This window comes from Camelus bactrianus, chromosome 16 (assembly GCF_048773025.1).
Source record: "Camelus bactrianus isolate YW-2024 breed Bactrian camel chromosome 16, ASM4877302v1, whole genome shotgun sequence".
NCBI lineage: Eukaryota > Metazoa > Chordata > Mammalia > Artiodactyla > Camelidae > Camelus > Camelus bactrianus.
In genome coordinates, this window is record NC_133554.1 from 18,349,513 (window position 1) to 18,363,466 (window position 13,954).

The 13,954-nt window shown below is 39.9% G+C and overlaps 2 protein-coding genes across 6 annotated transcripts in view; one reads left to right on the forward strand and one right to left on the reverse strand.

Moving 5' to 3' along the window:
- Positions 1-13: 13 nt before the first annotated feature.
- COX11 (cytochrome c oxidase copper chaperone COX11) lies at positions 14-5,917 on the forward strand. The gene is made up of 4 exons (XM_010951098.3): positions 14-364; positions 3,469-3,624; positions 5,042-5,167; positions 5,538-5,917. The coding sequence occupies exons 1-4, from the start codon at positions 14-16 to the stop codon at positions 5,718-5,720; spliced, it is 816 nt and encodes a 271-aa protein (XP_010949400.2). The 3' UTR covers positions 5,721-5,917.
- Positions 5,918-6,325: 408 nt separating this feature from the next.
- The window catches only part of TOM1L1 (target of myb1 like 1 membrane trafficking protein), a 50,316-nt gene continuing 42,687 nt past the window's right edge, over positions 6,326-13,954 (reverse strand). For 3 of the 5 annotated variants that reach the window (XM_074342770.1, XM_010951101.3, XM_074342771.1), the window contains 5 exons: positions 13,401-13,452; positions 11,199-11,304; positions 10,676-10,757; positions 7,610-7,674; positions 6,326-7,028 (listed from right to left, as the gene is read on the reverse strand). In XM_074342770.1, the coding sequence (XP_074198871.1) occupies positions 7,611-7,674; positions 10,676-10,757; positions 11,199-11,304; positions 13,401-13,452 (304 nt within the window). In that variant the 3' untranslated portion in view covers positions 6,326-7,028; position 7,610. The remainder of the gene's footprint in view (positions 7,029-7,609; positions 7,675-10,675; positions 10,758-11,198; positions 11,305-13,400; positions 13,453-13,954) is intronic. The other 2 variants (XR_006723349.2, XR_006723350.2) reach the window with 2 other exon arrangements.

Consider the following 13,954-nt stretch of genomic DNA (forward strand, 5'->3'; position numbering starts at 1 on the left):
CTTTCCGGGCGCTATGGAAGGGCTCTGGTGTTCGGGATGGAGGCGGGTCGCTTTGTGTGGCTGGCGCTGGCGGCACCTGGGGTCCCCGGCCAGGCCTGCGGAGAGGGTAGAGCCGTGCCTCAGGCCGCGAGGCAGCGGGACGGGCGGTGCTGAGAGCGGTCTGAGGCGGCTCGGGACGTGGAGGCGCCCGAGCCCGGCCGTGCAGCCGCCGCGGCGGCCGAAGAGCACGAACCCCTTCACTCGCTCGCAGGAGGAGGACTGGCGGCGGCGGAACAGGACAGTTCTCACGTACGTGGCCGCGGCCGCCGTGGGCATGCTGGGGGCGTCCTACGCCGCCGTGCCCCTTTATCGGCTCTACTGCCAGGTAGGGCCGGCGCTGTCCACTGGGAGGGGCGGAGGTGCAGGGCAGGCAGATCCCTGGACAGCGGTGCTCCCCGGTGTCGTGTCGGAGGGATGTCCGAGATTACCCACCAAATAGGAAACAGGCCTTAATAGGTGACTTACTCGCCCAAGGTCACCAGAGAAGTTAGTGACAAAGCTGCCAGTAGAACCCGAGCCGTGGTAGTGGTCGTGCTTATACCGTTCTGTCGAGTGAAGTTCCTAATCTCAGCTACGTCGCGGGAGAAGGTCTGCAGCCTGTACTCCACATCCAGCAATCTGCCTTACCCTCCTGCTGCCCGCACACGTCCTGCTTGTTAAAGTGTAATATATGTTAGTACATTCATCCTTTGAACCACATATGGTTTCAGTGCAAAGGTTAACTCTGGAAAGGGGAGTATGCTTACTTACTCCTTGTATTTAAACTAGGAGTAGCTTTTTATCTGTACAAACTAGCATGAATTAGAACTTCCTCGTTAATACGGAGCTGTAATGTGCTTAGCTTGGGCTTCCTTTTAGATCAGGTGTTCCCAGTGCAGTCCCCCCAGACGAGCAGTGGCACCATTACCTGGGAGGCGAACTTGAGTGCAAATTGTTGGGTCCAACTCCGCAACTATTGAATCAAAAACTGTGGGGGTAGGGCCCAGCAATCTGCATTTTAATAAGTCCTCCAGCAGATTTTGATGCAGACTAATGTTGGAGAACCACGGACACAGGCACACTTCATCTATTTCATGTGTATTCTCCTAAGTTCTTAAGCAGTGGTTTGCTGCTTTGTCTGGGCATTAATATCACTGATGGAGCTTCTTAAATAAATATGTCAGTGCTCCCTTACCCCAGAGATTCTGATTAGGAGACCTGGGTGGAGACCAGGAATTTCTGTTTAAATACAAATGAGAGCTACACATTGGGTTCATTCAGTGAGTGAGTGAGAGTGATTTCCAAACTTTGTTGTAAATGGGAGTCACCTGGAAAGCTTTTCAAAATTCTGACACTCAGGTCACATCCCTAACCAATTAAATTGGAAGGTCTTGGAGTGGGAGTCAGGCATTAATAATTTTTGAAAATCCCAGTGAGCAGAAGAATTTGGGAATCACTGGTTAACTGCTTTTTCCTGCCACTATTGGTAAGGCCTGACTTACTTCCCCTGTTCTTATGGATATTAACTTTTGCCTTTATTTTCAATAATGTCTGAAAACAGCAGAAAGCTAGAGGACTTTTTTTCTTTTCCGTCTCTTAATATCAGCATTTATGTGGGAATGTGCAGAAGCTTGATTTCTGGAGGATGAGCATAGAATGTGAGTGAATTTTCATCAAGGGCCAACCTGGACCAAACATGAATCCCCAAACCACCAGTTATAAGCAGAACTGAATCTAAAACAGCAAGTGTAGATCTCCCCAAACCACTGAGGGGCTGGGGAGGCAGGTGGTTGATTTTATTCTTCAGAGAATATTTAATGATGTATGAAGACATTTTATGTTGTCATAACCTGGGTAGAGGCTAGGGAGTCTGCTGAATATCCAACAGTGCAGAGGACAGGCCCACCCCCCACGCCCTCCCAAAAAACAGAATTATCCTAACCAAAATGTCATGAGTGCCAAGATTGAGAAACCCTGCCCCAAACTGAAGTGAATGACAGTATTTTGTGCCTGTGTATGAAAGTGCAGGGCAGGAAAGTAAAAACAATTGTAATTTGTAATCCTAAACTGAAATCACAGTTGGATGTTCAATAGTGACATTTCCAAAAGAGCATCCCTTTCACTTTTGGGATCACAGAACTTTAGAGCCCAAAATAAGGGATTATATAAACCACTTAATACACTGAGCTCATTTTACAAGCATGGAAAGTGTAGCCCAAAGAAAGTATGATTTATTTAGTTTTTGGAGCTAGTGACAGAACTAGGCTGGAGCACAGGACATTTTCTTTTCAATGCCCTTTTCTATTCTTGTTTAATTTCTCAAAATCAACACACAACAAATTTGACGAATCTATATTCCAAGACTGCCTGTCAGAAAGAAAACATTAAGGAATCTTTATTCAAGTGACTCAGAGTCTTCAGGAAAAAGTTGTATCTTAAAACTTGAGCACTGTATCTTAAAACTCAGCTCTATTGAGCATAAAATAATTATCTATTAAAAAGGATAAATGAAGGCTTGCTGTCTGATGCATCTTCTAGGGCTATAATGTAATTTGATAATATCGCATTGCAGTTGAGTGAAGCTAGTTGACTTGTGTAACAAGCTAAGATAGGAATGCTATTTTTGCTGGGAGTCTTCCCTAGACTTAAATTTGGTATTTTTTTCCTAGTATAGTAACAGATTAATTATCCGGAGACCAGAATTCTGGCAACCTCAAGTATCAGAAGAATGATGACCCTTGAAGTAAGGATTTTTTTTAAGCGTCTCTGATAAGGAAATAATTAATGGCAATGAAGATAGGCAAGAAGTGTCAGACACAGATTATCCTGACGCCTCATGATTAGTTGATTCAGTGTCCAAAGAGGTCAGGTTTTCTGAGTGACTGGTGATATCTGTACAAAAGCTGTACTATACAAAAACATACAGAAAAAAAAAATTTACGAAAACATTTACCAACATGGAAAAGTACTTACGATGCTTGAGGAAAGCAGACTGTAGAAGTGAAGCTAGAAACTAATCTGTGCTCTAAAAGTTGTGATGTGGAAAAGGACCAGGACAGGAACGTGGAAAATGGAATAAAATAGTTTTATTGAAATGACAGGGTTGTGGGTAAATTTTATTTCTATTAATAGTAGTTGATATTATTAGTATGTTTAATGAAAAGTTCATCTAAAAATTCTGAGCTCTATTATTAGTGGAGAGTCCACTCTCTCTTCCAAAGGATTCATTTCGACCATGCCCGATAAGCAAGTGATTACAAAGATAGGCCCTTGACACCCAAAAAGTGGTCAAACCATTGACACATTCATAGGAAATGGTCCGTGATAGTATATAAACTTGGCTCCTACTGGATTGTTAAAGTAAAATTGTTTTAAAAGTTTTGTTTCCTTCGATAAACTAAAACTGTTGTACTATTGTTCAGCCTATTACGTTTTAACATCTTTTCCTAGACTACTGGACTTGGAGGGTCAGCAGTAGCAGGTCATGCATCAGACCAGATTGAACACATGGTACCTGTTAAGGATCGCATCATTAAAGTCACCTTTAATGCAGATGTGCACGCAAGTCTCCAGTGGAACTTCAGACCTCAGCAAACAGAAATATACGTAAGTGATTAAAGCACTTTTTAGAAGATTACTTTTTTCAGTGTATAATTTCTTTCATCACTTAACTGTTTTCACAATTTAGGAAACACTCATTTAAACTTAATGTCAAAATACAGATTCCATTACTGTAATTTTTTTATTCCAACAGGCTGCTCTTTGACAGTGCTTTTACACCTAATGTAACAGAAGAGAATTTAACTTTTAAGTTACATGGCATTATAGTAAAAGTCATTGTTCCATAGTTTGGAACAATGGAAAAAAATGGCATGTTTTTATTAGAATTATATAAAGAGTTCACTAAGAAGTCTCTGGTCACTAATCTTGAGAGTGGGAGCAAGCTGTCATGTTTTGTAATTGACTTTAATCTCAGGAATAGATGATATAGGAAAGATACTGAAAATCATTAGCTACAGTGAAAACTACTTTACTACTTGACATCAAAAGTATCCCTGTCCCTTAAAAAAATTGTAATTTTTGAGGATCTTTGAAGTAATCATACTACTCATGTTCTACTTCAGAAAGACTATACACCTTGAAAGTTTCCTAAAATCTTGACTAATGGACTCCCAGAGGGTTTAACTGAAGTAATCTCATAAACCAAGGAATAGCCAGAAAAGCTTAACTATAACTCTTATTGGAAAACTCTTATATTAGTGCTTCCCCAGTTTAGTAATCCTGACTGGATCTGAATCTCTTAAGTGATGGAGAGTTTTATAGATTATGGTTCTGAATAATAGTTCCAATCACATAGTAGTGTACAAGGAATTAGTGGCTAAATTGGTACATGTGACAGAGCATCCTTTGGAAATTGACTATTTTAAAGCCTTGCAATTTATTTCATCTGCTATTCTCTCAAAAAAAAAAAATTAGTGTTTTTTTGGTTAAATAAAAATTCTATTCAATCAGAGTTTGAGTCTCGTTACACATTTAATTTACTCTGGTTGTAACCTAAGTTGAAGGTTGGTAATCTTTTCTAAAAAGAATCTTTAGTTAATTGTATGATATTCAGGGATAAGTATTAAGAAGTTAGGCTTGGCTTGTTCTTGGACACATTTTAAATAACTTCATTTGCAGACTATTACTTGAAGACTTCAGACATACAGGAGGACAATCTGTAACTAAGTATGCATAATATAAATAACTTCATTTGCAGACTATTACTTGAAGACTTCAGACATACAAGAGGACAATCTGTAACTAAGTATGCATAATAGGGCATCGGTTCTTCATTGACATATGCAAGTAACATCTGAAAATCAGATGTTCTTGGGTAGTTTTCACAATTTATTTTGCTGACCCTTAACATTAGATTAGGTGTTATGGTCTGAAGGTAAAGTAATATGACTAATTTAGGAGGGAAATGAAGAGCTGTGTGTGAGATACAAAGTGTTGATAATGTCTATTTTCCTTAATACAGGTAGTGCCAGGAGAGACTGCACTGGCGTTTTATAAAGCTAAGAATCCTACTGACAAACCAGTAATCGGAATTTCTACATACAATATTGTACCATTTGAAGCTGGACAGTATTTCAATAAAATACAGGTACAACTTAATGCAGATGATACAATGTGATAAAAGTACATAGGATGGTTTGTTACTAAATTTCCTGCAGTGTTTTTTTAGTAGGTACTGATTTTTGAAAAGTTCATTTCTTCTGAACTTCAAACTGTTTTTTCATTGCTTATAATAGCTATGCAGAGGTTGAGAGCCAAACTTTGATATCTGCTTTTAAGATCAGAAGAATTTGCTGAGTCTCAATCCTTAAAGCAAAACTCAATCTGAGATGAAAAGACACTGTTATCTATCACAGAACTTAGATGATAATTAATAGTATGGTTATTAAAGCAAATGAGATGAATTAGTAGTTTTTAGAGTAGAGAAATTAATAAATGATTCCTTCTATGAATCCTAGTGCTTCTGCTTTGAAGAACAAAGGCTCAATCCACAAGAGGAAGTAGATATGCCAGTGTTTTTCTACATTGATCCTGAATTTGCTGAAGATCCAAGAATGGTGAATGTTGATCTCATCACTCTTTCTTATACTTTTTTTGAGGCAAAGGAGGGGCATAAATTGCCGGTCCCAGGCTATAACTGAAGTCAGCAGCAAGTCCTGCTTCAAATTTGTGATTTTTGAAAAATCATGTAACTTGTCTTCTCAGGGAGAAATAGTTACAATAACTTGAAGCCTTCTATTTTAAGTATTATGTACTGATGGTTCTGTTTTTTTCCCCAACTAATTTACACTACTTAGAATGTATTACTGTATTAAAAGAAACTGCATTGTTTGTCAAATACGTTGGTGTGGACTGATGATTCAGCTTGATTCACTGGTTCTCTTTCAAATTAGTAGCACTTCATATTTGTAGCAATGAATTTTTTTTATTTCTAAAATAGTGGGTTACTACTTTCATTATGAATATTCACTATTTTAAAAGCTCAAAATGGACAAAGATTACATTCTGATTTCAAATTTCACTGTATTTTTCCTTTAAGATTTAGGGCTATTTTACATTCAGAGTACTGAATAATTACTTTGAAATTTTGGTACCATGAAAGTTAAATAAAATGCATAAATATATCCACTAGGCTTCTAGCATTTCTTGTTACTACAGTTCCAAGTCCCTGAATGTTAAAATATAAGTGTCGGATTGTGAAGGTTTACTGACATCAGAAATTCTTCCCTGAAAAAAAAAAAATGTATTAAATTGTTTCAATTGTAATTTATTTGTCATTGTAATTTATGACATAACTGAATGTTTTCCAGTAGTCTTTCTTCCAAAAAGAAAAAAAAAGAGAACATTTAGTATTAGGAAGAATCATATTTAAAGGCAACCTGATGTAGAGTTCAGTGACCTCTTCAGGGTACCTGAACTACAATGAAATCACAATCATCAAGGCTTTTACAGTTATAATTCTAAACAAGAGTAGTATTTATAAAGAAGTGCAAATTGACTTTTACATTCAACTTTAGTTAAATGAAGGCACTCAGTGTTCTTCCTGACTTAAATATTGTTTCTCACATTTTATGCTTTCATCTATTAACAATTATTTTGTAATAAAATATGTTTCTTAACTCTTAACCTAGCTCTTGTGATGAGTTCTAATTTGCTACACTTAACCTGGTTGGCCTCAATACCATGCATTTTTCTTCTAAAATTTTAAATGAATGTATGTTACAACCAAGTTCTCTTGAGATAAAGCTTGAGCTGCTGTCAGGAACCATAAATGTTAACTCTGGAACTGTTACTCTTCTGTTTAAACTTCATTACCGCAGAGGAGAAATGTGCCACCATGGTTTTGATGTGTTGGCAGGTCTTGTCTTCTGGGTCTGAAAGCTGGACTCAGTCTACCTTTTAGAGAATTGGCACCTGTAATGCAGCTGCTGAGCCGGTCATCCACGTCCCTGGAATAAAAAGAAGGGTCAAGCATCTCCATCTTTCCTCTCTTTCTCCATTCCTTGATAACTAGAGACCCACAGTCTAGTAGAGGAAAGTGGGAATGTTCTTCCACAGGGGAGGGTGTAAAGGGAATAAATAAGGTTAATGGGCTACTGTTGGCCATGCATTTGTTAGTAAAATGGAGTGATCAATAAAGTAGTAGAAGCCAGACCCATCTAGACTAACAATGAATGGGCTCTGTCAGTCCCAATTAGCAGGTATTAACTGCACATTAAAAGACAAAGCTGATTCTAGTGCTAAGGAGTTTTCACTGATCATCTGTTTTTATTAGCATGAACATTTCTAGACCAGGAATAGCTTCTGCACTCCCAAGGTTTGTAATTTTTAGCTAACATGGTCACAAAGAGTGTGCTTCATTAGTGAACAACGGTTCATTACAATTTGAGTGATTCAGAGGAAACTGTGTGATATTTTACCCAAAGTGTCAGACTGAGATGGCCCTTACAAAATGTAAATACTAAATGTAGAAAGTGATACGTACACTGAAGTCATGTGGAATGTAAGGTGTGTAAATGGAAGTCTTTACCTCAGCAGTCACTGTGACTTTGAGCTCCTTTATGGTGATGGACATCAATGTCTTCATAAATAGCTCTGAAACAAACAAGCCATCATGGCAAAAGGGTTACATATCAACTTCAGTGTACTATTCTGGCTTTTAACTGCCAACACCTTAACTGAAAATATGGTGCTGTCTCAGGTGTTCAGGCTGTATCAGTGAATAAAAACAAACTTATATTATAGCCTTCTTAAACCTAATGCTGCAATTCCCATGTAGCTTATAAATGTGTATCTTTATATAACCATTTTACTTGTAATTTAATGAGAAATATGGCTCAAATTTGGACAGTTTGCTTTCTGCTTAAAAAAAAAAGCAAAAATTGTTCAGCTTCTCCTGACTTCAAAACATTTAAAAAATATTAATATTCTGGCTTATTTAACTTACATTATTACAGTCCAAACTCCTGAGCTACCTTTAGTATATAACTATCATCTCTGTCCTTTGTATATAGCAATTTTTCTATGACAACTTTCATTTAGTTCTTTATATTTGTCTTACATATGTCTGTAGCTAAAAAATACCTACATCTCCAAATACAACACTAATATACATAATACAACAAAACATGGACAAGGAAAAAAAAACTCATAAAAATCATGGCACGATGAAGGCATGATCACCAACTACAAGAGGCCCAAGCATTGTCCAGAAATTTTAATGTTTCTCTAGTAAGTCTTGTCTCTCATTTTCCACAAAACCGTTTCAACCTCCTTCACTCACCTCAAATCTCTGATCCTGTCCCCTCTCAGAAACCTCACATCTTCATAAATTAAATGCCTTCGTAAGGAAATTTCCTTGTGTTCCCATCACCAGTCTTCAAGTCTGTTTTCATCTGTCCCATCATCTACTTCAGTGACCCTGTCTATTCTGTCTCCACCTGGCTTCTCAAACACTTCACTCGTTTAGTTTTCTCCCTTTCTGACTCTTCAACTTCTCTTTCTTTACTAAGTCCTACCCCTCAGGAGCCAAGACGTTCCAGCAGCTCCCATTTTATGAAACAGTACAGTCCTTCATCCCATGTCTACATAACCACCTCAGTAAGCCTCCAGCTGCCAGACCACCTTCCACAATCCCTTCATGTTTCAGTTTCTACTGTTACCTGCGCACTCACTGCCTACTTCGTCTCTTTCTTTTCAACGCACTGAAATTTGGCTCTGTCCCCATCAATCTGCCAAAATGCTTTTACTAAAATCACCAATGATTCCCTGTTAACTCGATCCATTATCTAGTTTTGTCCTTGTCTGTCTTCAGTGATAGCCATCACAGTTGTGCACTCCCTTCTTTTTGTTTCCAAATTGCAATTTCCATACCTGGTAATAGGTTCCCTGTTGCTCTTTTTGCTCATGGCTTTTCCATTTCCTTGAATGTGCCCAAACTCTCCCTCTACAGAGAGTCTCTCCATAAGTAGTTCCCTGGGTCTACAACAGTGATTCCCAAACTTTCACCTGACTGAAAATTGCAGGTTTTAACCTTAATGTCACTTTGTCAAGCTTTCTCTAACCCACATTTAAATCAGTTCCTCCCGTTACACACGGTCAACATATTCTTTTCTATCGTTATTAATATAACATGTAAGTACACGTTTGCCTGCTGATTTATTTCTGCCTCCATACTAGATTTAACCCCCGTGAGGTTCAGCGTGATCAATTAGGCACCAAGCTTTGTCCTTTGCACAGTGTTCAGTGCATTTGTCAAGTGAATGAATCGTATGTACGTATATGTATATTCATAACTACTATACTCTTGTTCTGCTAGAGTAGAAATTCTTAACCTGGGGTTCATGGACAACAGTGATGTGGAAAATCTCAGAACTTTTCTGTAAGATTTTGTGCTTTTCCTTAGGAAGACATTCTTTGGATTTCATGGAACTTTCAAAGGAACTGAGACACCCGACCCCCTAGGAAGTAAGACCCACAGTGGAAGAGAAGTCCAAAGACACCTCTCCAGCTCCTTACTGTCTCTCTTACCTTTAATATCCATCGCACTACCTCATCTGCTTACAACAATCTCCTAATTAACCAGAATAGAATAAACTTTTCCAATTTTTATTTGGATATAAACTCCAAATTTTATTTGGAAACTGATAAAAATATTCAGTTTCCAGATAGCACACCTAGATTAACCAGTTTCTAATTCCTTAAGCCACTAACGTATTCAGTAATGCTTTACCAAGCAGAATGACCTAGAAAAATTTCATAAGCCTGTTAGGAAAAAATATTGAATGAACTCCTAAGCCCATCAACATTTATTCATAAATCATTCCAAAATGGATCACTACACATTGAAGGTTTAGACCAGGGCCAAGACCTCAAATGCCTACACGTGCCAGGCAGGTCAAATGAAGGGTTGCAGGGGGCCGGGGGGGGGCCTGGTGGGGTGCAGAGCCTGTCTCATCTCAAACAGGCAGCTACTACGCAGCCCCAGGCTACTGCTAGCAGGTAAAAATGCAGGCCTGGCACTGTGGTCATATCCAAAAGAATCCAGAGGTCCAGATATTTTTTTGAAATATCCCACTTTCTAACTTGACCAATACAAAATCATAAAATTATGCTGCTTTAAGGATTTCAAGTTAAAAAGTAATTTTCACACTAATCCATTTTAAGCACATTGTTGTCATAGGTAGTAAAGATGAAAAACAAGGCCTTATATAAGTTTTTTTTTGGCATTAGTCAAAGAACAAGTGAAATATCCCATCGATGTGGTATTTATGTCACTCATCAGTGGACAGTGCCCTTTTAAGCTGGAGAGAACCTGACTTTCCACCAAGGCATCTACCAGGAATGCATTAATGCACACGATGGTTCTGGTTATTTCTTAAATGTGCAACTACAGCATTTTTATTTTTCAGTCTCAAGGCCGAGAGTGACAAGACCATTAAGAGCAACAGCCTCCACAAAACCTGTAAGTCATTTTTAAATAAGGTCACTGATTTCTGCCAAGACCTAAATAAAGTTGAAATGTATAACCAAGCCCTGTTAGCTCTGCTACCAAAGGGAACCAAGGCAAAACATAATCATTTTGTAAGTGACTTACTCTGCAGTGACAGCAGGCGCTAAGGGATCAAATTCCATTACCTCGTAGTAATTGGGTGGCCGGAGATCGTTCTTTGACATCGCTGTAGAGACAACACAAAGACCAGTAAACACGCACTGTGCTTTTCAAGGAGATACACACAATTACTATCCTCTTTATGACTTAAAGACTTCAAACATAAGAAACTAACAAACACTGACAACCAGAAACAAGCACACTGGTGGTCCAAGGCTGCTTCCAAGTACAGCAAATCTATATAGGACAAAAAGATTTCCAAATTTCCACTGAAGGTTCATTTACCTCAGCACTCAAAATATTCAGTGCAACGCAAGCATTTTTGCAATCACCTGATGTCACCCGTAAGGGCGTCTGCCCTGCATTCATCTCATGCGGCTTCAAAATGCAAATGGACTCTTAATTTTTCCTCTCCGTGTGTCTATTTTCAATTACCAATAAATCTCCGGCAGACCTATCTATTCTCACAAGTTTCCTTATTCGATGCAAAATACGAAGTTTCAAATACCTGGATGATTGCTGGGCAAGGAGGGCAGTGTCTGGTTTGATGGTGTTGCTGGAATGTTCTGGAGACTAACTGGCTGCAGTAATACTGAATTTGAATATTCCGGAATCTGAAGAAAGCACAGTGCGTGTTCAAATAAACATTCTACGTTAACCTTCTCTTTATTATTTAGGTTCCTAGGCTTCCAAGTGGCACTATTCCAAGAACCATATACTCTCAACCAGATAAGGATCAGTCATTATTAACTATTATTTTAGTTTTTTAGGTAATAATCCCTTACAAAATTTACTGCTTTTCTGTCTGGTTTCGTGCCCACTGTACCTCATTTCCCATATAAAATGTAAATTTAAAAAGTTGCTTAAAAAAAAAAAGAAGCAGGAATGAATGGCTCTTGTTCCACACAGAATATAAAACCCCGGCCTCAAAGAGGACAAAAAACATTAGCTACAAAAAAAGCATAAAGTGACGACATCAAATCAGGACTTACAGATAAAGATTAAAGTTTTAATTAGAAATACCTCTTTCTGGCCACTGCCCTCTCTCTCCCTCTTCGGAGACGGCCCACATTCTGTCTATGGAGTGTGTACCTACTTTTAATCTGAGCACCCAACCCCCACACCTCGTGGCCTTTCTCTTGCCTTTCAATGTATCTCTGAATAAATCTACCTTCACTCAAAAAAAAAAAAAAAAAGAAAAGAAACATCCCTTTCTTCTTGTAATTTCCTTCATTCATTTCACAAATATGTCCTGGGCACCTACTGTATGCCAGGCTCTATAAATAAAGCAATAAATAAAACAGGCCAAATCTCTGCCTTCAAGGAGCAGACAGCCAACAATTGTAGACAGATGTCAGATGGCAAGTGCTCTCAGGAAAAGGCGGGGCAACAGGGATCAGAGAGGCTAGGGTGGGGTGCTGCTCGGACAGTCGTGGTCAGGGAATGTCTCACCCCTGGGGACACTGAGCAGAGCCCTGACTCTGATGGGGGTCCCGTGATTATCTGAGGGGGCACAAGGTCATCAGCTCTGAAGTGGGGGAGGCCAGAGCAGCTGCAGCAGAGTGAGCCCAAGTAGAGAGGCGAGCTGGAGAGGTAATGGGACAGGTCAGATCAGCATTTCAGGCTTTTATTGAGCAAACTAGAATGAGGAAGAAGATCAGAGGTGGGTTTAGAGCAGATGGGTAACATAACACGAACTTTACTTTTAAAAAAGATTGCTCTGGTTTCTGTTTTGAGACCAGACTGTGATAGGGGAGGGGGTGGAGAGGGAGGCGAAGGCGGAGGCAGGCAGCCCTCTGGGAGGCCACTGCAGTGTCCATCTGATGGTCGCTTGGACTGGGTGTGGAAGTGGAGGTGGAGAGAGTTGGCTGGATAATGGATATATTTTGAAGGTAAAGGTTAAAAGGCAGAGGCCAAGAACATTTTTGCAAGGGTTTTGACCTAAGCAACTGAGATAGTGGTCATTTCCCGGCAGGTAGAGCGAATCGGGAGCTGGGGCTGGGAAGAAAGCAAGATGTGAGTGGGAGATGGGTGTGAGTCCTGAGTTTAGGAGCGGGGTATGGGCTGGAGACAGCAACTTGGAAGTCGTCAGAATCTGAATGTATTTCAAGATATGAGACCAAAAGACCATGGAGGAATGAATACAGCTAGAGAAGGCTGAACCCTGATCCCTGGGGTCCCCAACACTGAAAGGCCAGAAGAGGAGAAGGGACCAGCAAAGGGGATGGAGAAGAAATGAGGGGAGAGAAGAACCAAAAATGAGTGGTGTCTGAAAGCCAGATGTGCAGAAAGCAGGACGTGACTGACCCTGTCACCTGCTTTGATCGGGTAAGACGAGGACTGAGAACTGCAGGACTAGATTTAGCATCTGGAGTTTTGGGGTGAGACAAGAGCTCCGCCAGTCAAGTGGGAGGGACGAGAACTTGTCTGAAGTCTGTTAGTGGACAGGAGGAAAGAAGTGGAGACAGCAAATATAAATAGCTGTAAGGGAATTAGGGTCCTTAACCATCGTTCTAATACAAGTGAGGCTCAACTTGCCCATATTAAAAGATTAAAAATACAAGGAAAAGTCCCAACAAAGGCTGCCTGAACAAATTACATACACAAAGAAACACTGAGCAGAACATGAGAATTAAGGACCAGGAGTTCCTTTTTAGCCATGATAATCTGCTCACTAGGTGCTCGGCCAGGGAAGGCCTTCATTACTTACACTCTCATATGTATGACTTGAGGCGAGGTTTTGGCTGGTCCTTTGGGCAAACCTAGGATAGTGTGATAACACAGCATGATTACCCTACAGTGAGGACACAAATGCAAGAAGATGACTTTCCTCGTCTAAAAACAAAATCTAAAATGTACCTTCAGACTGCACACAAGGATTAGTTTTCTAGAACAACTGCCATTGGTTTTAGTGCCCACCGGGTCGTGACGCCCAAATCCCACCAAGAGCGCAGGCAAAGCACTGTCCCTTGACCGTGGTCGCCCTGAGACCCTGGAGCGTGCACACTGCGTCTGTCAGCAGAGCCTTCAGCCTTTGTGTCAGAGTGGCTACCACCCCATCACTTCCTGAAGAATGAGGGGCAATGCAGAGTAGAGGTTACGAAGTGGGGACAGTTGAGGGTAAAGTTGGAGTAAACACACTTTGTCCTGTCTCTCCCACCAAATGCAACTACAATAAACCTAGACAGGACGCATGAGACAAATAAATATCTGAGGACTGAAAAGTAAATACTAGTAGTTACAGACTGATTGGGAGAGAAGACT